The 21435-nt window shown below is 33.4% G+C and overlaps 1 protein-coding gene across 2 annotated transcripts in view; it reads left to right on the top strand.

Moving 5' to 3' along the window:
• The window catches only part of LOC129801926 (E3 ubiquitin-protein ligase CBL-B-B), a 105632-nt gene that overhangs the window by 28822 nt on the left and 55375 nt on the right, over positions 1 to 21435 (top strand). For both annotated transcript variants that reach the window (XR_008751743.1, XM_055847406.1), the window contains exon 2: positions 17274 to 17420. Coding sequence is in view for 1 of the 2 variants with exons in the window: in XM_055847406.1 (XP_055703381.1) it covers positions 17274 to 17420 (147 nt within the window). In the remaining variant the exon portion in view is untranslated. The remainder of the gene's footprint in view (positions 1 to 17273; positions 17421 to 21435) is intronic.

Genomic DNA, 21435 nt, shown 5'->3' with positions numbered 1-21435 from the left:
TCTGGCCTTAAGTGCGCTTTTGGAACAGTCTTAGGCCGGCTTCAGTTTAGCCCAGTTCCTGATGTTCTCGAAAGTCAAAATAGCAACCAATTTTATTGGTTCTTCAAAATTTAATGGATCACTTGCCCATTTTCCCGTTATAAGAGATAGAGAGAGAGATCTCTTGTAAGTCGATGATCCTATTCGACTGCAGATAAAGATCAATGACATTCCCTTCAGTATCCTCTGAAATCTAAAGTCCTATTTTTTCGAATATGAAAAATTTACGCAATTGACCCCTAATCGTTCCTTCTAATGGATTTCCAAGGTCAAAAGTTGAATAGTTCTACAAAGTTTATTTCTCAATCAATTGAAGTCAGTTTGGATTTATTTTCAAGGTCTTCATCTTAACAAGTCCAAACTGGTTATGAATCGGTAGAAAAAAACCATAGGGGGAAGTGGGGCACCTATGAAATTGGGATTTTTCTCATACGTTTAAGTAGAATTGAGCCATATCATAATGTTATTTATCTTCTCAATCTATTTGTGCAACTAAATTATAACACAATAATGCTCAATTTTATTTAAAAATAGGTAAAAATCCGAATTTCAAAAGTGCCCCACTTTCAAAGGTGCCCCACTTCTCCCTAAACCAAAAATCAATGATTTTTTGTCCCAAAAAATATTTGTATTTATACTTAAGGTAGGGTCTTTTTGAATGGACACATGAAAACGATTATTCTGCAAAGTCTTTTTCATTTAATCTCTTCTATGTTTTTTTCTTCAAAAGATTGTTGTTTACACACAGAGAAGTGATTTTGAGAAAGCGGTGTTGAATTTGGGGTTGAATTTGGTGTTGGTGTTGCTTGAACACCAAACGTAGTAGCATTCACACCAAATTAGCACCTAGTTTTGAATCAATGGTGTTCTATGAAATGCTTTGGCGGTGTTGTATTAACTCCGCCACAGAAATCTCTGAAATGGTGCAAAAGTAACACCATCAATTTTCTAAACAGTGCTGTTGCAACGCCAAACGGTGTTCGTCGCTCACCATCGACCACACACACAGAAAAATGAAAAATTCTTAAACAGAAACACCCAGGAATTTAATTTCAAATCCCATCCAATGAATGCCAATGCCCTAATTCTAAATCCTTGATCATTTAGTTTTAGTTGCAAATCTGCAATTCTAATTGTAATCTCTAATTTTGGAATATCGTGTGTGCCGATGCAAGGGTTCCCGATATGCTTTGAATACATTATAGGAGTTCGTGGCGCAGCTGGAAGATGCTCGACTGTCATCACAAAGGTCGCGTGTTCAAATCTCGGCGCAGGCTTAAATGTTGGAAAAAGATTTTCACGCACCAAATGGCTTTGAAATACAGAGAATATCATCCAGGGAGGGCCCCAAGCCCTCAAACAATGGTCAAAAATTAATAAAAATCACGCAGAAAAATGGAAAATTCTTAAATAGAAACACCCAGGAATTTAATTTCAAATCCCATCCAATGAATGCCAATGCCCTAATTCTAAATCCTTTAATCATTTAGTTTTAGTTGCAAATCTGTAGACATTTTTCATTTATTGGTGTAAAAGGAAGACCTATATTTTCTTGAGATGGTGTGATACAAAATCCACAATGGTGTTCCAACAACGCTAAATTTGGTGTTAATAATTGGTGTAAAATTGGTGTAATCAGAAACCCAAAGCCGGTGTTAGTTACTTTGTGGCACCACTTGGTGTATTCTGAACACCGAATTGGGGTTAGTTGATTTTGGGGTTGAGGTTGGTGTGTCCGACAACACCATTTGGAGTTGTTATGCCACTAAAATTTCTCTGTGTGTATATTCCGGATGAAAGTGGTGTGTAGCAATTTTGCAGAAAATCTACACAGACACCGTACGGAAAAGACTTTTCTCAATGAATGACTCATGTGTGAGTTGTTGTATATATGTGTTTTTGCTAAAGTGTTTTAAATTAGAATTGACGCACTATTCTGGCAATGAAAAAAAAATCATCCTAGAGTAATGATGAAGAGGTGTAGAGTGAGAAGCACGCGCGAGGATGAATGAATGAAATTTTTGGCGGAGGAGTGTGAGATTGGAAGCTGACTGGCGCAATTTTAATCATACAATTAGAGACTACGGAAGTGTTCTTCCGGTCAATGGTGATGATGCTTCAATGACGTGTCGAGTGAGAGAAATGTTTTTTTTTTTGGTCAATTATCATCAAGCTATTATCACTCCTACGTTATTTACTTCTAACTTCTCATTCATTTTGAACGAGAATACATATATAAGTATTATTTTCCTTTTAACCCTGTAGGATGGAAGAGAATCAATGTAGAATTGTATATTGTGTAGGATTTCAGTCAATTTGTGTCCAAAATAAATACAATTAGTATTGATTTCTTGTAGGTTTTGTACGTAGTCTCAAGTGGATGATTTGACGCGGGGATATTGCGATTTTATATATAATTTCCTATTTTATTCCGACAAATTTCGATCATTTGCTGACGTGAATTGAATACCCTTACACAGAATAATGATGAGTGAAAGAATAATCTCAGGTGTTTAGGTTGATAGAAGATTTGAGAAATTTACGTGATTTATTTGATTTCAGAAGAAATTGTATATGAAAAAGAAGTAGATTTACGATTTGTGAATTTATTCCTGAAGCTTTTGAATTTCAAAGCCATGATCTTCGTTTCAGTTCTTTAAAAAAGAAAAGCTGTGAAATGTCTGAACAGTTTAAATTAATTAATTTTCCTAAGAATATTACGTAAAATCACAATTTATTAATTCCATGAACAATTGCCATAAATTAATTAAAACATTTCTAGGGGAATTTTCAAACTCTTGAAATTGGTGTACAATTTTCTTTTTACAATTTCAAGTTTTTGAACTCACCAATGAACAAAATACTGAGTGAATTGGAGTGAGTTGAGTTTCTGTTTTAAATTCCTTATAATACTTCTATTTTTTTTTACTTCACATTCCAATTTTTTTTGAGTTGATAACATGAAAATATGTTTCCTGGCATAGAACACCAAATTAATTTTGCACATATGTATCTGAGTTTATGTGGTTTAACCCTTTAAGGACGATTGGGTCACCGGTGACCCAAAAATGAAATTTTTTCTATAGCCTTCTAAAGTTGTGTTTTGTTCTAAAAAGTCAGAAAAAATGATTTTTTTTACCCCCAATTTTTGACCTTCTCGTCCTTAAAGGGTTAAGAAAGAAAATGCTTTTTGTCTCAAGCTTTTAAATGGAAAATGGAATTCACAATCCATAATCAAGTTGTAAAAGCCAAATGATCTTAGATTCCTAATTGAGGTATGCAAAAGTCAACCCTTCTGTACGAATTGCCTCTGCATATTCAAAATTTTAGATCCTTTAAAAAATTTAGAACTTACTACCTTAATATACTTTCATTCACACAAGTCAAAATAAGTTTCATTATAGTTTCTTGGATTTTCAAGACAAAAAGAATAATAATCCTATGGCACAGAGAGTAACTTCATGGACTTAAATCCATTGCTGTCGTTTACCGTGAGGAATTCAGCTGGTTCTTAACCCTCTAACGGGTAAGACCGCCTCCAGGCGGTCTTCACAAAAATCACATTTACAGCGAAAATAAAGGTTTTATTTATTTAAAAGTGCTATAGTGTCCTCGGTAATACTCTTATAAACATCTCTTGAAAGTTTGAACTCATTTTGACTCTTCGTTTTGTTGCTATTCCCAGTTTTGTGTCAGTTTTGGTCAGAGAAAAAGCAACAAAAATATTTGTGCAAAAAAACTCATTTCCAATTTCCATAAAAATACCGTTATCTGACTAAAATAAATTTATTTTTTACTGAAAGATATGTCATTCTACTTTGTATATTTTATTTAAAAAATTTGAAAAAACTAAAAATGTGAATTTTATAAGCAAAAAGAGTTTCAAAAAATTTTTATATTTTCTCACCTAGCGCCTAAACTAAAAGAGATAATGAAGAATCGATGGTTTTTTGGACTTTATTGGATCATAATTATCCTACAAAACATTGTTTTAGAACTTTTTTTTCACATATTAAAGAAAACACCGTTATAGGGTTAATTTTCTGGTTCTTCAAAATCATTTTCTGACAAAAAAAGGGGTGGCAAAGCGTCCGAGGCTTTGCGAGCTGCTCGAACTCCCGAGAAAGAGCTCTGCCTTATATACCTTTTCGCAAGCATTCTGATGTATAGAAAATTATTGTCGAATTAAATTTGACTATAAATCACCACAAAACCATCTTGAAGTTGAAAATTGTTCAAGAAGAGAGCTTCACAAAATCATTAATCTTTTAATTAATTAATTGAACAAATCGGGTGAAAATTAAGCTTCAACCTTGAATAATTCAAGATGGCGATTTTTCCGGTGATAGGTGTCTAAGGACGAAATGTTCAGATGGACTACCTCCATAACATATCCAAAAATGAAGGAAATCGTCAGGGCCAATTTTTTTTAAAATTAGTAAAACCTCATTTTTTGCCTATTTTTGGGGGATAGGGAGCGCATGAAGGGGGAGGGGGTAAAACTAAAGAGATTACTTTCGAGATAATGTCATTTGAGGTGGGGTCACCGAAGACCGGAAGTTGATATCTCTTACCGTTGATTTTTTAAATGGGTCAAAAGACTGAAGATTGCGAAAAACAGTTTTTTTTTTAAATAGGACTATTACCGTTACTTTCCCGATCCATCACCGGTTGTGACCGATGCAGTCGGGTTCAGAATTAAAAGATCTTTCAAAAATGTCCAAATTTGTCCAAATCCGTTGAAAATTAGGCCCTCTAGGGTAGTTGACATTTGACCTTGAATAATTCAAGATGGCGATTTTTCTGGTGATAGGTGTCTAAGGACGAAATGTTCAGCTGGACTACCTCCATAACATATCCAAAAATGAAGAAAATCGTCAGGGCCAATTTTTTTTAAAATTAGTAAAACCTCATTTTTTGCCTATTTTTGGGGGATAGGGAGCGCATGAAGGGGGAGGGGGTAAAACTAAAGAGATTACTTTCGAGATAATGTCATTTGAGGTGGGGTCACCGAAGACCGGAAGTTGATATCTCTTACCGTTGATTTTTTAAATGGGTCAAAAGACTGAAGATTGCGAAAAACAGTTTTTTTTTTTAAATAGGACTATTACCGTTACTTTCCCGATCCATCACCGGTTGTGACCGATGCAGTCGGGTTCAGAATTAAAAGATCTTTCAAAAATGTCCAAATTTGTCCAAATCCGTTGAAAATTAGGCCCTCCAGGCTGGTTGACCTTTGACCTTGAATAATTCAAGATGGCGATTTTTCCCGTGATAGGTGTCTAAGGACGAAATGTTCAGCTGGACTACCTCCATAACATATCCAAAAATGAAGGAAATCGTCAGGGCCAATTATTTTTAAAATTAGAAAAACAAAATGTTTTGCCTATTTTTGGGGGATAGGGAGCGCATGAAGGGGTGGGGGGTAATTTGGGTAAGTTAGTTCGATAGAATGTATTGACATTGTGGGGGGTCACCGAAGACCGGAAGTCAATATCTCTTACCGTTTAGCAGCTAGAATTTTGCAAAGTTGAAAAAAAAAGTCGATTGTGAAAACTGCTCTCTCTTGGAGTTCGAGCAGTTAAAATTAAAATTTCTGCGAGGATTCCATAAGTATGGACAAGCATATACCAAAACCCTTTACGTATAAGCCTAATAGTTATACAGAATTCTCAATTAAAAATCTCTCAGGATGAAAAATGGGTCAATGAAATGTTAGTAAATGCAGCCTTGTAATTAACACTCGCTGAAAAATTTTAGATTTAATTGCGTGTGTAGAATTATCGTAATACCACCTAACGAAAATTCACAATGCAATACTAATACGATTTAATCTTCACACCACGTCTCGTGTGCATCTGATGAATTGCAATTGCAATTGACCTTTCAGTTGAAAAGTTTTTTAATACTTCAGAGTGAAACTTGTCCAAACTAACTGATGATGGTGGTTATTTCTCTATCTACACTACACCACAAAATTCTATTTAGTATGCCATTCAGTGATGCTATATGGATCTTCTAAAATTCAACCATCTAAATCTATTTTATGTATCATTCAACCCAGCAGCGCAAAAATTTATGTATGTGACGCAAATCTAATAAATAACAATACGCCAGAAAATTATTGTGGTACGAGAGATACTTTGGGTGGAGAGAATAGAGAGTGTAATATTTTCGACACATACAAAGTAGCTGGAATATATTATAACTATGTTGTGTTATATGGTAAAAGCTATGCTAAAATGAATGGCGGGTGTTTGTGGGGGAAATGTAGGGTGAGGATGAGGAAGGACAAGGAGAAAATGGTCATGGGGGTGGAAAAAATGGTCTCGCCCTATTTATTTCCGGTCGTCTCATATTATCATCCATTCATACAATTTCTGCTACATGTCAGTAAATAAATGCGCGAACCCCAGGAAAGAAACACTCTTTTTGCTACGCAACATCCCACTCTCTCAATAGAGCAAAGTGTCATTTCTCATTCACACACATCTCACCGTTTTCATTCAATTTCTCTATATTACATTTTACCTACAGTTCCATTGATCATAGAACTGATTTGGTCATAAATTTCGCATGATTGGACAAAAATGGTCTTTCCTGAGTGGATGGCCCTTTCATTTCCTACATATACATCCCCGTAGGCCATCCATGGGCTATTAGGAAACAATTTTCTCTCTGGACCCTTCCAAAATTTGTAAAGTTATTTAAATGTTATTCCCTCAGATATATAACGTACATATTTTATCAAAATGTCAATTTTTGGTACATTTCATAATTCCTTTCACGTTTGTGGAGAAGCATGGTGTATAATTAGAGATAGGCCCTTTGAAATGCTAAAAGCGAGAATAATTCTGTAACAGGGAAAAATGATAAATGACATTGATAAACATTAAATGTTGCGTTATGGTGCGATACCCTTCCTAATACCATGGTATACCTATCACAAAGTTACGGTCAACCAGTTAAAAGATTCATTAGGACATCTCTGACAGAGAAGGATATTCTGCGAAAAACCGTAATTCTCGGAAATGTTTGAGAATAATCAAGAAGTTAGATGAAATTCTCTGAACAAATTATTCTTTTGGAACTTTGTTATCAGGAAATATTTATCTTGTGGTTCTTAAGAATGTGTTTTTTGAATATAATTTTCACGGAGGTGAGGAAAAACAATATTATTGTTAGAACAGGGAAGATAACAATATGCTTTTAATGAAAATTAAGTCATGCTGTTTTTTTTTCCTTAGGCTAACTGTTTCAAAATTCGGCATATTTGCATGTAAGCGCCAAAGTCTTAAGTTTGAAAAGTTATATTTTTAATAATACAGGTAATTTTTTGTTATTTCATTAGATAGTTTATCGTCTTTGTTTTCTCTAAAATCATTCATAATACATTTTAAAATGAATTAAAAATATAGATACAGCTTTGGGTAATACTTCGGCCATCTTGATTCTCATAGTTCCTTGCCTTTCTAAAATTTTTTCGAAGTCTTTGTTTTTTTTGCATTGTATAATCTCTAAAATATGTAAAAAAAAAAATTAAAAATTAATGTAGATTTGAGGAACAAAGAAGTGACCGAAATTGCAAGCTGACCGAAATTTGGTACGGTTACCCTATTTTACTATACAAAGAGATTTGAAACAGAAATTCCAAAATAAGCATTCTCATTAAAACGAAGCTATTTCGGACAGTCAAATGAACCAATTAAAGAATACGATAAGCAATTAGAAACGAACTAACGAAATTCGATACATAGGGTAAGGCTCATAATTTTGTACAGTCTGCTTATTATCATCGATGTTCCAAGTTTGAAGTGCGATATTTTCAATACTAAGTGACTTTTTTGTTGCTCTCTTTTCAGAAGGGTTGTTTAGAATCTTGGCAAGGGTTTATTGTCTTTGTTTTTACTAAAAATTAGTCTTAATACGTTTAAAAATTAATTGATATGTAGAGGTGAATTTGACTCTTATTTTGGACAACTTGGTTATTAATTTTTACAACTTGGCTGTAAATTTGGACAGCTAATCCGCTTCAACAGGATGCCTATTGTTCTTCATTTCATGAATCAATCTTCCCAAGTCCTCTTAATGCTCATGTAAGGGAACCGTAGAATGTCACAAGAAGCCCGGAAACTTTCCATATCATTCATTACAGCGAGTTAACTTTGGTACTCTAAGTACGTGCGGATTCGCTCATTCCCTGGCCTTACCGGGAGCCTTTCAAGGCTTTTCTCACTACATCTCTTTCGTAGAGATGATGCTCCTTTGTTTCCCCAGGCATTTGTCCAACCTAGTCATCACAAAAGCTAAAACTTCACGAAATTTCGAGAGAAAAACACCTGTCCAAAATAAGGAGTATCACCTCACTGGTGAATGTCTTAGAAAATTTCCCATTTTTTACTCGAAAAATCTAATTCACAAGGCAAATCTCACTTCAGGTCAAATGTACAAATCACCATTAACGTGAATCAACACTATATTCAATGAATATTCAATAATATCACTCAAAAAAAGCGAAGAAACATTGTTAGTACTTCATCATAGCTAAATAAGACTGAAGTAAACACAAAGTTCTGTCATATTTCTCGTAAGCAATTGCTCACACTGAATTTTCAACAAAACAATTTCAACTCAAATCATATTCTAAATGTAACGAATTTAGTGTTAAAATCTTCCAAAAAGAACAGATATTTAGATAGAACTCATCATTCATCAAATATTGGAATAAAAATCCATAATTTTAATCAATTTATTTTTAGTATCCAATTTCAAAGTGTCCAAAATAAGAAACTGTCCAAAATTATGAGCCCGTACCCTAATCTTTTTTTTTCTTGCTGAAGATTAGAAGAGAAACGGTTAGAGATACTGAATTCGTATTTTTAGTGACCTCTCTACAAGGTACCTCATGCTAGAGAAGTATAACCTTATTTTTTTTATGTGCTTTAACTTTATATTGAGAGTGCAATACATCAATTTCCTGAACACACTTTACACATGCCTTATTTTCCTGGAACTAATGATTTTCAAAATAAAAATGTCTGGCTCTGTCACTGTTTGTAAGTTTGACCAATAGCAGACCTACAGACAAAACAGTTCGAGATAACGACTTGGAATTGCCGGGGAACCCCATATATATTCAAAAACTATTTACATAATCATCATTTTACTCCCACAGCTTCTTATATCTTAGATGGTTATGCATGTGTCGATATTACATGAATTGATAAAAGTGACCTTGCATAATTCCTAAAAGCCGGTTTCCAAGGTCAAATAACATCAAAGCATAAAGAATAAAGAAAGAATAATATTCAAATTTAAATTTAAAAAAAAAATTATGCATAATTATCACCAACCTTTAACATTTTCCTAAATACCTCAATATTCTAAAGTCACCCTAAATATCGAATTTTATCGAAATAACACCTTTCCCAGTACTCGTTATGGTTCTTTTATATATTGCAAAGGAAATGAATTTGTTCTTTCACTCAATTTTCACGAAGAGAAAAAAAAGCTCATCGGTGAAACAATTTTCTGAAAATGGTTCTAAAAGAATGAGAAACTTTCAGACTTTTCCTGTGGGAAACTTTTCTATTGAACTAATGAGGGTGATGATTGTACAAGTGGTAAAAGTTGCTTTCATTTTTCTTATTGTTCTTGTTTCCTTTTCTTCATTTATTTATTTTTTTCACCATATATACCCCTTTCCATTTTGATCTCCTGCAGGCATATTGTGGAAAAATTGTTTCTTACAGATGATTTTAAGTGAATATTATGCGAAGAAAAGCTCCCCATGAAGTAAGGTGTATATCTTATGTGTTTATGTTATTATTTACAGTATTTACACAAATCCTTCTCCCCAGACAATCAAGTTCAACTTCTGTAGTCCTTGTCGAATTGTGTGTTGGTGGCATATTTGCGACCCTTTTGAATAGGAGGAATTGGGGAAGATGGTGATGGAGCTTGGCAAAAATTGTGAGAAGTAAACAAGAAGGGAATGTATATGGGGAGTTTACAGTTTTCATCTGAATGAGACACAAGCGAGATGGAGAAAAGACGTGATGATGGTGAATGGATTTGAGGGAGTGAGATATTTTGATGCGTAGAAAGTGTATATTATTGTTTTGTTCATGGGTTGATCCTATGGCGAACTTTTGTTGCTCGAATTCTACAAAGAGAGAACAATATTATTATAATCGCTAGATTTCTTACACCCCTCGAAATTTTCACATTTCACTCTTGCAGAATTTATCTTTTGACCCATCTTTTCAAATCAGACGATTACCGAGACGTCCCGTTGCTTATCGGCCCATCTGGCCATTACTAGAGCCTAAGGTCAAACAGTTAAGAGTCTACTTGGAGTTTTCTCAGAGTTGACCTTCTCACTGTTACTCTTATTATCCTTATTGGCTCCGTTCAGTAATAACCTTTCGAAGAGACAAAGCCACTCCAAAGCCTAGCTATACGTATTCGAAAATCTACCGGAAGCCTAAAGTGCAAGTTCACGTACCCGCCGCTTTAGCGCTGATTGTTCTGCCATTTCGAATTTCGATAATTATTCAAAATTTTGATACTTTAATCGTCAAGAATGTCAACAACAGTATGCAAACGTTTGCTGCAAAAAGTGAATGTTTGTGTAATTTTGTGGAATTTCAGGATGGCAGAACGTTTGAATTGCAATTTTATCAAGATAAATGTCCATTTTATGAACTTACTCGCTTTTGAGCCTAAACACAAGTAGATTTTGATTCTCCAATAGTGTCTTGGATAAAAGGTAAATGGAACTCTATTTGAACAAAAAGTCGTTGAAGTTCGAAGAATTAAAATTCATTTTCGAATGTTCATACTAAATTTTCGAACAAGATGGGTAAAATTTATCAAATATCACACTAAAAAGCTCGCAAAAGAGTTACTCAGTGATTATGGAGTGATTAAGTAATGGGACAAGAACAGTAAGCGTCGTTGTTCTGTTTTATTCCTCACAACAATGGGAAGACCGTCACATTTTGACACTTGAGCACTTCGAAATTCGAACAGGATGTATCTCAGACACCTTGCGGAATTATCTAAAAGTAAGAAAATCTCTTTTTTGCATCTTTAAATAGATTTTCGAATTTTTCAAGATCTACTTTTGTACGGAAAGCTTGTGTAACTCATCGGTTTAAACGTTCGAACTTCGAACGAGTTTAGGACGAGAGGTAAGTTCTCTCTGATTTGTCTACGAATCGGTAAAGGAAAAACCTAAACTGGAGAGAGCTCTCAAATCGAGAAGGTTATTGCTGAGCGGGAGGATTATGGGACTTGTCTCGGCAGACTTTTTGTTCATATATGAAATGACCTTGAATTACTCCTGTAAATAGCTTTTCAAGGTCAAAAATAAATAAAGACCAAAAAACGTATTTGTCAACCGATTGGAACAAGTTCAAAGTTATTGGAAAGATTTTAGAAACGCTGAGGAGTTAAAACCGGTTGCCTAGCGATCATGAACATTTTTGATGTATATGAGCGACCTTTTAAGTAATTTTTAAATTGGGTCAAATTACCTGTAATCCAATATGTATAGAAAATGCCACAGTAGGATGAAACTTTTTTGAAATGCTCCTACACGTGTGTATTATGTTTATCCCATGGCTTTTTCGAATACAAAATAAGTTTTAGAAGTATATATCGCATTTAAATTACAAAGGTCGAACATTTTGCCAAGTTGGTATACGTCTTGTCACCTTCTTTTACTAAAGAAAGGATGACTTTAGCGGAAAATTTAATTCAAGTATTTTCATCACTGAATTAAATTTATCCCCTCTTCCTGTAGTTTAAATGTTGATTTTCGTCTTAAGTTTTCGGGGTGTTGTTGAGATTGTGGATATTTTGCCTCTTCCATCATTTTAGATTATTGTTAAGTTTTTGGCATATAAGGAAAGACCCTCAAAATTGGTAAATGTATTTATTATGGGTGTGATAAGAAACTTTGTATAGTTGCCAAATATAAAGTTTGGTATATATAGTATAAATAAAATTTGTACAAAGAGGCTGTGTAGATGAAATACTGTTATATTAGAAAATATTCTAAGGCTATATTCGCTATATGTATTGATAAAAGCACTTGAACTCATTTCCTTTCTCTCTCAATTGAAATTTTGTATACCTTGATGACATATTTTGCGATGAGGGTATAGGCAAATGAGATGGGAAAAATTGATTATGGTGATGGTAAATTTTAAAGAGAAGTGAACTCGACAACCCTTATATGCGTGGTAGAGTTAAGTAGAAGCTAGAAGGGAAATTGAATTTAATCAATAACACCCACGCTTTTTGCATACAATACTGTCTTCAAAAGACTTCATATTTTCATATCAGGTAACACATTAAGGGGTGTGATGTTACACGTTTTGCCTACATTTTCCACTAAATATCCTTTCACCTTCGCAGGTTTGTACATATAAAGTACCACTAACTTAAGCTCATGGACTCTTGGGGTTTTTTTGATATAAATTTTTATGTTGTCTCTTCAGTTTGAGGTGCTTTTGATTGGATACCTTTGGTCTTTGGTCACAAGAAGGTGATTTTTATATAAAGTCACGAAAGCAAGATAAAATTTCTCAAGTACAGTTCTTTGAAAGTAATCTTTGTGATACGATAAATGAATTTTATATTTCAAAATAAGTTTAAAGCTTTGCAGTGTAGTGAGATTTTTATATTTCACTTAATTATTTACCGCACAGTAAAATGTTCTATAAGAAATTAAATTAACAACAAATAAAATTGAAGAGTAGAGTATAGAGGAAACCCTTTACAGCTTCGTAATGTTGCAGTGTCATAAAAACATTTCTTAGAAAAATTGCATAAAAGTGATTTTAAAATGCATTACCCCTCATATAAAAAATTAAAGCAAGTAGATGAATGTTCCATCTAAATACTGAAGTAAAAAAAAATTTGGTGTAGTATTTACGGTGAAAATAAGACGTACATAAATGGACAAATTTTATACGTAGCTGAGCAAACAGGAACAGCTTTGTAAAAATTGCAACTAAATTTTCATATTTCTGTAGAGGAAAATGCAAGGATTTCCAAAATTTTTGTGAGGTAGGATTACAAAACTAATAAGTAAGAGATTTTTGACTTAATAGTATAATTGATTCAGCTTGTGTGGTATACGGTAAAAAGTCTTGAAACTTAGACTTCATTTTCTGTACGAAGCTACAAAATTTTCCCTACTTAATTTAAATCTAAAAAGCAGTGAAGTTCTCATGCAAATTTTAGCAAAAGGAAAATTAAGAATGTTTCCATTTGCCAACTATTATATATCTGCGATGTTAATTATATAAATAAGACACGTCGTCGCTGTGACAATTTTCAAGTAAATTCTAGAAATCTTATAATGCTCAATTGGCTCAATTGAATTTAAATTTAAATTGTGAAAATCCTAGTGTGATAGCACCGTTACAAATTTTCATTTCGTAATCAATTAATCCAAATGACTAGTAGTATTCAAAGTTAATTGTTTTACCCTTTTCAAGATAGTCAATTAACAAAATCCCTTTAGCATAAAAAAATAGGTCAACACCTTTTTTGTCTCTCTGTTGTACTTTGTTTACTTTAGAGCCAAAATATCCAGCTTCAGTCCACTTAAATTATTCTTGTTTTTATTAAGATCGTGGTCATGAATGCAAAGTCTCATCCATAGTTACAAAACGATGCATAAAATGTGTCACACCCATTTAATTGAATTATGAGCAAATTAGATCATCACATTTAACTCTTCAGAGATAATAACATAGATTTTTCAAATGATTCTTGTGTGCTCTTGGACATTCATTGCATCAATCATCTTAAATGGTTGCAAATGCAAATTACGCTTCACAAAACTTTCGTTCAACTTTTAATTGTAGTCCTTTTCAGGTTCGCTAGGTTCGCTGCTTAGAAAACATGATATTTACAAAATTTAAGCAATTTTAAATACCGTAGATGCGGGTGACCTTAAACCCCTGTTCGTAAGTTTTTCTTTAATTTTAGCACTTAAGGATGGTCCTTTCCGATCCAACGTGATAGATAAGTTCGGTGAAGAGCATCCTTAAGTGAGAGAGTTAAAGAAATGTTTACGAACAGCAGGGGCAAGGTAACCCGCATCTACGTTTACTTATCACTTCGTAGAACCCTAACTAAAAGTGTCACGGAAGGACCAAGTGGCAGCCGCTGCCGTTTATCGGATTTTACAAAATATTTTGATATTTTTACTTATATTTAAACATTCGGAGCTTTACTCAGTTCTTTTCTGGTGTCTGAATCAGAAATTTCATCTCCTTGGGTACTGTATCTAAAGATTTTAACCATTCGATGTTTTCATCTTTATCAGAATCATGGAGTAAGGGAAAGTGGTCTACCTTTGAATGCGGCAGCCTTTGAATGTTTCAATTTTTCTCTTATCTTTCAAAGCAAAAATTCTACTTTATGAACAATAGTTAATACTATTAACTATTTTCTATTTACTTCGCTTAACAAAATAGATTTTTAGCTTTGGGAAATAAGAGAAAAATTGAAACATTCAAAAATTGACGCATTCAAAGGCATGTCACTTTCCCCCATAATTCTTCTCAATCATTTGCAAAAACACTTTCAATTTGTTCTTTTAAGGCTTTTATACACTAACAATCAAGAAAATTACATCTACAGAACGTCAAACTCCCACATAAAATGCATATGGCAGCAACTGCCACTTGGTCCTTCCGAGTGTAGTTTTTTGTTTTTGCAATATATTTACATTAATATTTAATTTTTATTAAAAATTTTATAACGAAAAAATAGCCAGATAAATTCTGCACACATTCAATCAGGCCTTCAGGCGAAATGATATATTCTTCACTATAAAAAATTAAATTGAAAACTAAATTGGCAGCGGCTGCCACTAGGGTCCTTCCAAGTGTTATTAAACTAGATTAATCAATATTAAGTATGAAGATTTTTCTAAATCTTTCATTTTTTTTTAAATCCAAGTTCTCAAAGATATTGCATAAGACAAAGTTCCCTAACCACTAACACCTAATATATCGGGTCGTATTTTGGTAAAATTTTGGAAATTTGAAGTTTTGAGTTTTTTAACTTCACGCTGATTTTCTGTTCCACCATTACCACGCCTAGATACTAAACAGTTAAAGATACATTCTTGGAACTTTCGGGACTTCCCCTCCATAAGTCGACCCTGGGGCCATTAACATGCCCTTTATTTTCCCACACCCCTCTTCATCCACTCCAAATCCGAAGTTTTTTTCGAATTACTCGAAAACACGTCGTGCGATTTTTTCCTATTTTGGATATGATTTAGAGATTATCTAGGCGGGTAGTTCTTCCTTATACGAAAATACTGTTAAGTCACTCTTAATAACGGTTTTTTTCAAAGTTAAACGTTTTCAAAGCTCTAAAGACCGTAATTCTCAACCAAATGGTATCATATTTGGGGTCGTTGGAAAGGTCTTGAAATTTATGACAAGTCTGAATCTATTCCAATCGGCTATGAACCGGTAATAAACCGATAACTTGTTTTAATCCGGAATTCAATTATAGCACTCCTAAGGTATTTTGGGCAATGTTTCGAGTAATTCATAAAACGGTTCAAATGGGTTAAGAATCCACTGGTAAAAATAAAAGGGTCAAATTGACCCTTTTCAAAAGGATGGATCGTATTTGACCCTTTGAAAGGTTCACTTTTGTATCTCTTGAAATTTAGTATGCACATTTATCACGAATAATCATGTTTTATTGTAAACTTATTACTGATATCATATTTCTCTCATCTGAGCGAACACCAAAGATCACTTTTTCATTGTTTTTTTATTCGTTTATTCCGGAATTAAATAGATGTCAAAACCGTGACCCTTTCGAAGGGTACCTGGTGACCCTTTCAAAGAGTCAAATATGATCCATCCTTTAGAAAAGGGTTAATTTGACCCTTTTATTTTTACCAGTGTCGGTTATGAACCAGTTATGAACTAATAAGTAATATTTGTCCGAAAATCAATTTTATTACTCTTAAAACTGCTTTATGGGATCTTCTGAGTCATTTATGAAACGGATCAAATTGGTTGAGAACCGATAAACGACGAATGACGCGAAAGTATTTTTTAGGTATAGCGTCTAAATCATGAGTTCGAGTACTTCGCAAAGTCTGGGACGTTTTGCCACTCTCTTTTTTTTAAATATTTCTGTCTCATTAGTAAATTTCCCAATTTTCAATCCAATGGTCATTGTTTTTCTGCATGACTGATTTTAACGTGAAATTCTTATGTCTTCAATGTCACTTTAAAATTCTTTAGTTATAATGCTAAATAAAATCTTCAGTGCACATTATTATGTAAAGTAAATAGAATATAGAAAGTTGCAAACACCTTCACTGAATATTCCCCCTATTAATCATTAACGTTAACACAGTTAATAATTCCGCCAAAGTTTAATCTTTTAACAATCTTCAACTGTCAAATATCTTTAAATCATTCAATTTGTAATTCATTTAAAATATATATGTAGTTTTTATAGCCACTTTAGATGGAAAGAAATGACCATAAAAAGAATAAAATAGACGTAGCTTGTTAGAAAATGCGCATTTTTCTATTGTTAGCAATCCAATTACTGAGAGTGTTTATGATGAAAATGTTGAGAACCACAAAAACGGAATAAAATATGACTGATAGATGAATAAATTGGATATGAAGAAGATATAATGAATGAATCCGGAGAGTAAAAGTTTCACTTCTGTAATTCAGTTTATTGACAATTATTGAAAGGTTGAAATAATATTATTTGTACATTGATTGGAATTTGCTAAAAGGATTAAAAGATTGATTTTCTTTAACTAACATCACATGCTAGAACTTTATTTTGTTCTCACAAAACCATCTATCATTTCTGTTGTTTTTTTTTCTTTCTTTTATTATGCGAGATGAAATAACAAAAAAACAACGAAAAAATCTCAATATCTGGGATATCTTAATGCAGAAATAATGGCTCAATCATGGAATAATAATTGTTTAGGATGGAGTTTAATGGATATTCGATGAAATTGGAAATATAGCGTTATATGAAAAGTATTTATACAGTGAGTAGCATAATCTCGGGAAAATAGAAAACAATTTAGGTAAAATTGATTTCAGGGAGATTGTTTGCCTAAACTTTTTTTTTCTTAGGTTTCTGAATAAATTTACATATGGTGGATTAATTTGTAAATTTTCCTTGATGTTTCTTTGCAGTACTCTAGTCCCATGGAAAGTGTTTCGGCAGGAACTCTCCAAAATTCATCCGATATCTTCAGGCCTAGAGGCGATGGCACTTAAAACAACGATAGACCTAACGTGCAATGACTACATATCGAATTTCGAGTTTGATGTTTTCACGAGGTAAGAAGAACATTTTTAAGATTATATTTAATTAAAAGAGGAAAAGAGATGACAAAGTGTCTTAGCTTTGCGGAATGCTCGAACTCATGAAATAGAGCACTCCGTAAATTATATTTTTCGCATAATTATTGTTGTGTTCATGGACGTTGACTATCAATTTATTTCATATCAATTTAGTTCATAAATTGCAAAAATATCGTTTCATAATGCATAATTCTAATAAATTGCAATTAATAAAATAAATTTGAATTTGAACTTTAAATTTTAATTTATCCTAAGTTCAGAAATGATTTTGGAGTAGGGGAGACTGGGGCAAAAAGTAACAAAACGGATATTTTATTTTTTTTACAAGCTACCCTAGCGCTCCAGAAATTTCTAATTAGTGCAGTGGAAGGCCGGAAGTTGATATCTCTTTTCGTTTGACTTCCAGCCCGGTAACAAGTTTTTAAACAAATAAAAATTAAACATTAAAGAAAGATAAACCAATTATGAGTAGTTTACCGTTTCATTACCGATTGGGACAAATACAGCCGGAATGGAAATTTCAAGACTTTTACAAAAAAAAAATCAAGCCAATCGGTTGAAAAATGGACCCTCCCTTTTTATGTTTACCGGTTTAAAACCGTTTTTTTTTTGTCATTCAAGATTTTTCATAATTGTCAAGAATAGCACAGAAATACTGCAATTGAATTTCAAATTAAAATTAATAAGTGGTTCAGAACCAGTTAGAATTGATTCCAACTTGTCCGGAATTGCTAAATCTTTCTAACGGCTGAGAAATATGCTTCCTGAAGTTGTTTCATATTTGACCTTGATAGCCTGTTTAAATGAGCTATTCAAGATCATTGGCGTATTTGACCGAAAAATCAGCCGTTTTTGGAATATCCAAATGAACATAATTTTTGGAGGAGAAAATGCAGGTCATATCAATGTGGTGAAACTTTACTTATTTGGGTTCTCTTGTAAACAGGAAGTCGCTATCTAACTGTTTGGCCTCTAGATCTAGTAACGATCAAACTGATCAGATGAGTCTTTTTTCGAATTTCGTATAATTCTTATGCGGATGATTTTACCCTTCTGTGGAGACTATTCCCTCTGCTGTTCGTAAGCTTTTCTTTAATTCTAGCAAAATATGGTCTTCACTGATCGGATATGTAAGTTCGGATCGATGAAAACCATCCTTAAATGTTAGAATTAAAGAAAAACTTAAGAACAGCAAAGTGACAAAGTACCCACATCTACGGCACTAAAAATTCGATAATAATTACATATATTTCTTTTCTTTGGGAAGTTCAAGCATATAAAATGGTACAAAGCCCGCAGCAACTATATTTACATTAACAAAAATGATCTCTCTCAATAAATAAAAGTGTGTGAATATGTTAATTGTGGGTAAATTGTATTATAACTATTCTCTTTTTACGTTCCGTCTTTAGTTTTTTCTATCTCTTAATTTATCTCAACTTATTCTTTTTTTTTTTACTGATGAATCAAAAACAATTTGTTTCATTTGCATATGGAAATAAATTTTTTACACCCTTTTAATCACTTCACGGATATCTTAAGTATACATTGGTCTTCTAAAGTGAGAATTGTATATAAGAGTAAATAAAACGAAATAAGTGTCATTTTTTGTTGCTCAAAAGAAGATGTGTATTTCTGTGTCAATTTTCATGGTGTTAATGGACGTTGAATATAAATAAATGTGCTAATTAGCATTTATTTATAATCCAGGTGTATTTTGGATACACCTTTCTGTTGTTTTTCGCATTGAATATTTTTTTAATGTTTTTTCCATACTGTCTTGGTAAATATTATCAATGAACACACAATATAAACAAACAAAAAAAAAACTAACCATAATATCTCAGCAAATTGCCTTTTTCATCAATAATCCATACCTGCTACTAAGTTGTATTTCTTCAAATATTTAGTTGTCTTTTTCTTTCTTTGGGGTAAGACGCAAACTCAAATAGAAACATCTATACCATGATTTTGAGTCAAAAAATTGAAATACCACCCTTCTGCCTAATGGCCAAATAAATGTGATTATTTTAACTCAATTGTCGAGGGAGAGTTTTGATGGAAAGCTCTATATTATTGAACAGGAAAGAAAGTTCCTCGGGCAGAAAAGACAAGAGGTTGAAGTTTCCCCAAGGCCTCTTATATATTTTGATTTTCAATTATAGCACGTGCAATTACTGAAAGTTGAAACGAATTTTGTCTCTCTTCAGTAGGGGCAAGTTAGGATATTTTTGACAGCAAGTTGAGGCATGGATTTGTAGATAACATTTATGATATTGACTAAAGAAGATTAAAGTAATTTCAAATAGTTGCAATTTGTTTTAAAGCCTGATAAGTATACAGACAGGTACATTCCTTACAGGAACTAAGCCTTGTATTAAACGTGATTTGTTTCGTACTGACCAAGGATCCCAAAGATCCAAAGCCATTGTAACTTAAAGAAACATGTCCCAATAGGCTGGAAAAGCTATAAGAATAGTAATGGTGGCAGAACGTTCCATAGAGAAACAAGGTCTTCTCGCATCAAATGGATGGGGTTTGTCAGCCCCATGCCCCGTGGAATCAAGTACAGTGAAGATCACTGGATGCAATTCGAACGCCTTTAATACCAGACAAATTCCCGGTGACCTAAAGGGGATTCAAATCATCCTGGGCACTTGCATCATAGAACGAGTACTCTACCACTTGACCTATTATTCAGAAAATCGTTTTTCTATAATTTTTTAAATCTCTTTGTTTGACAAAGAAATTAAAAAAAACCAGTGATAAGCCCAGATAAGTTTATGGTAGCTGAGATTCTTTACAGGTGACCTCGAAATGCGTGCAACTAGGGGTGTTTGCAACTCGGAATGCGTGAAAATTCGATTGTGAGTTGAATTTTGGGGGTAAAGCATCGCGTCGAGTAAACTGTTCTCGGCGGTCGAATGCATAAAATTGGCTCGACGCGATTCTTTACTCCTAAAATTCAACTCACACTCGAATTTTCACGCATTCCGAGTTGCACGCATTTCGAGGTCGCCTGTAAAGAATCTCAGCTACCATAAGCTTATCTGGACTTATCACTGGTCATTTTCTATTTTAAATAGTCTGATTGGAAAAGACCAACAAAAGAAAAAAAAGTTCATTGAAATCGGTTAATAAACATAAGAGATAGAGTCCGGTCCATATGGATATAGTAAGGGTCGGGGTACAGTGGGTTGGGGTAGAGACGGATGGGACCCATCGTTAGAAAAATTTTGCTCTCAGATACAATATAGGGGAAACTGGGGCACCACCAAACAGGGGTACCACCAAACACTGCGATTTTTTAAGTAGGTATAAGATTTCAGAGAATGAGACTTACATGAAATCATAGATACTATAGGGATGCTTGCCCAGCGAAAGAATGATCCACATAGTTCAAGTAGTTTAGAAATGAGAATCTTTTTTCGCAAAATTGTGAGATTTTGATAATTTTAGTCATTTATATATCTACCTGGAAAATAAAACTGAAATAAGTTACATCAAATTTCACTACACCAGTACTTTCCTACATGCTTTGGGATAATATTTATGTATCTACTAAAGAAATTAATGTTCACATTTTTTTTAAAGAATATAAAATACATCACAAAACAGAGTTTGGGGCACCAAGAAACAGGCAAATTTCTCACAATTGCAGATGTCGCGAGCGTAGCTTGAATGGCAAAATTTTTCCTCTTATCTTTCTTACTCTTCATCTCCCTCTTTGTTCGATTTCTGAAATTTACACCCATTCATGGGATTTTCACTCAAGACTCAGGAGAAATATAGTTTCAAGAACTCAATTTTGCACTAAATGATTCTTAATGATTCTTAAATGATTTTAATCAAGGATTGACGAATGATTTTTTGATTTTATCACAAATAATCAGAAGAGCGCGCAAAATTTGAACTTTAGGGAAAATGTTTGCCACGATTTTAGTGGCGCTGATTTCCAGTCAGAAGTCGAATGTTGTCAAAATGATGAAAA

The sequence above is a fragment of the Phlebotomus papatasi genome, chromosome 2 (assembly GCF_024763615.1).
Source record: "Phlebotomus papatasi isolate M1 chromosome 2, Ppap_2.1, whole genome shotgun sequence".
NCBI classification, from domain to species: domain Eukaryota; kingdom Metazoa; phylum Arthropoda; class Insecta; order Diptera; family Psychodidae; genus Phlebotomus; species Phlebotomus papatasi.
Note: the sequence above shows the minus strand (reverse complement) of the source record. Positions and strands in the feature narration are given on the sequence as shown.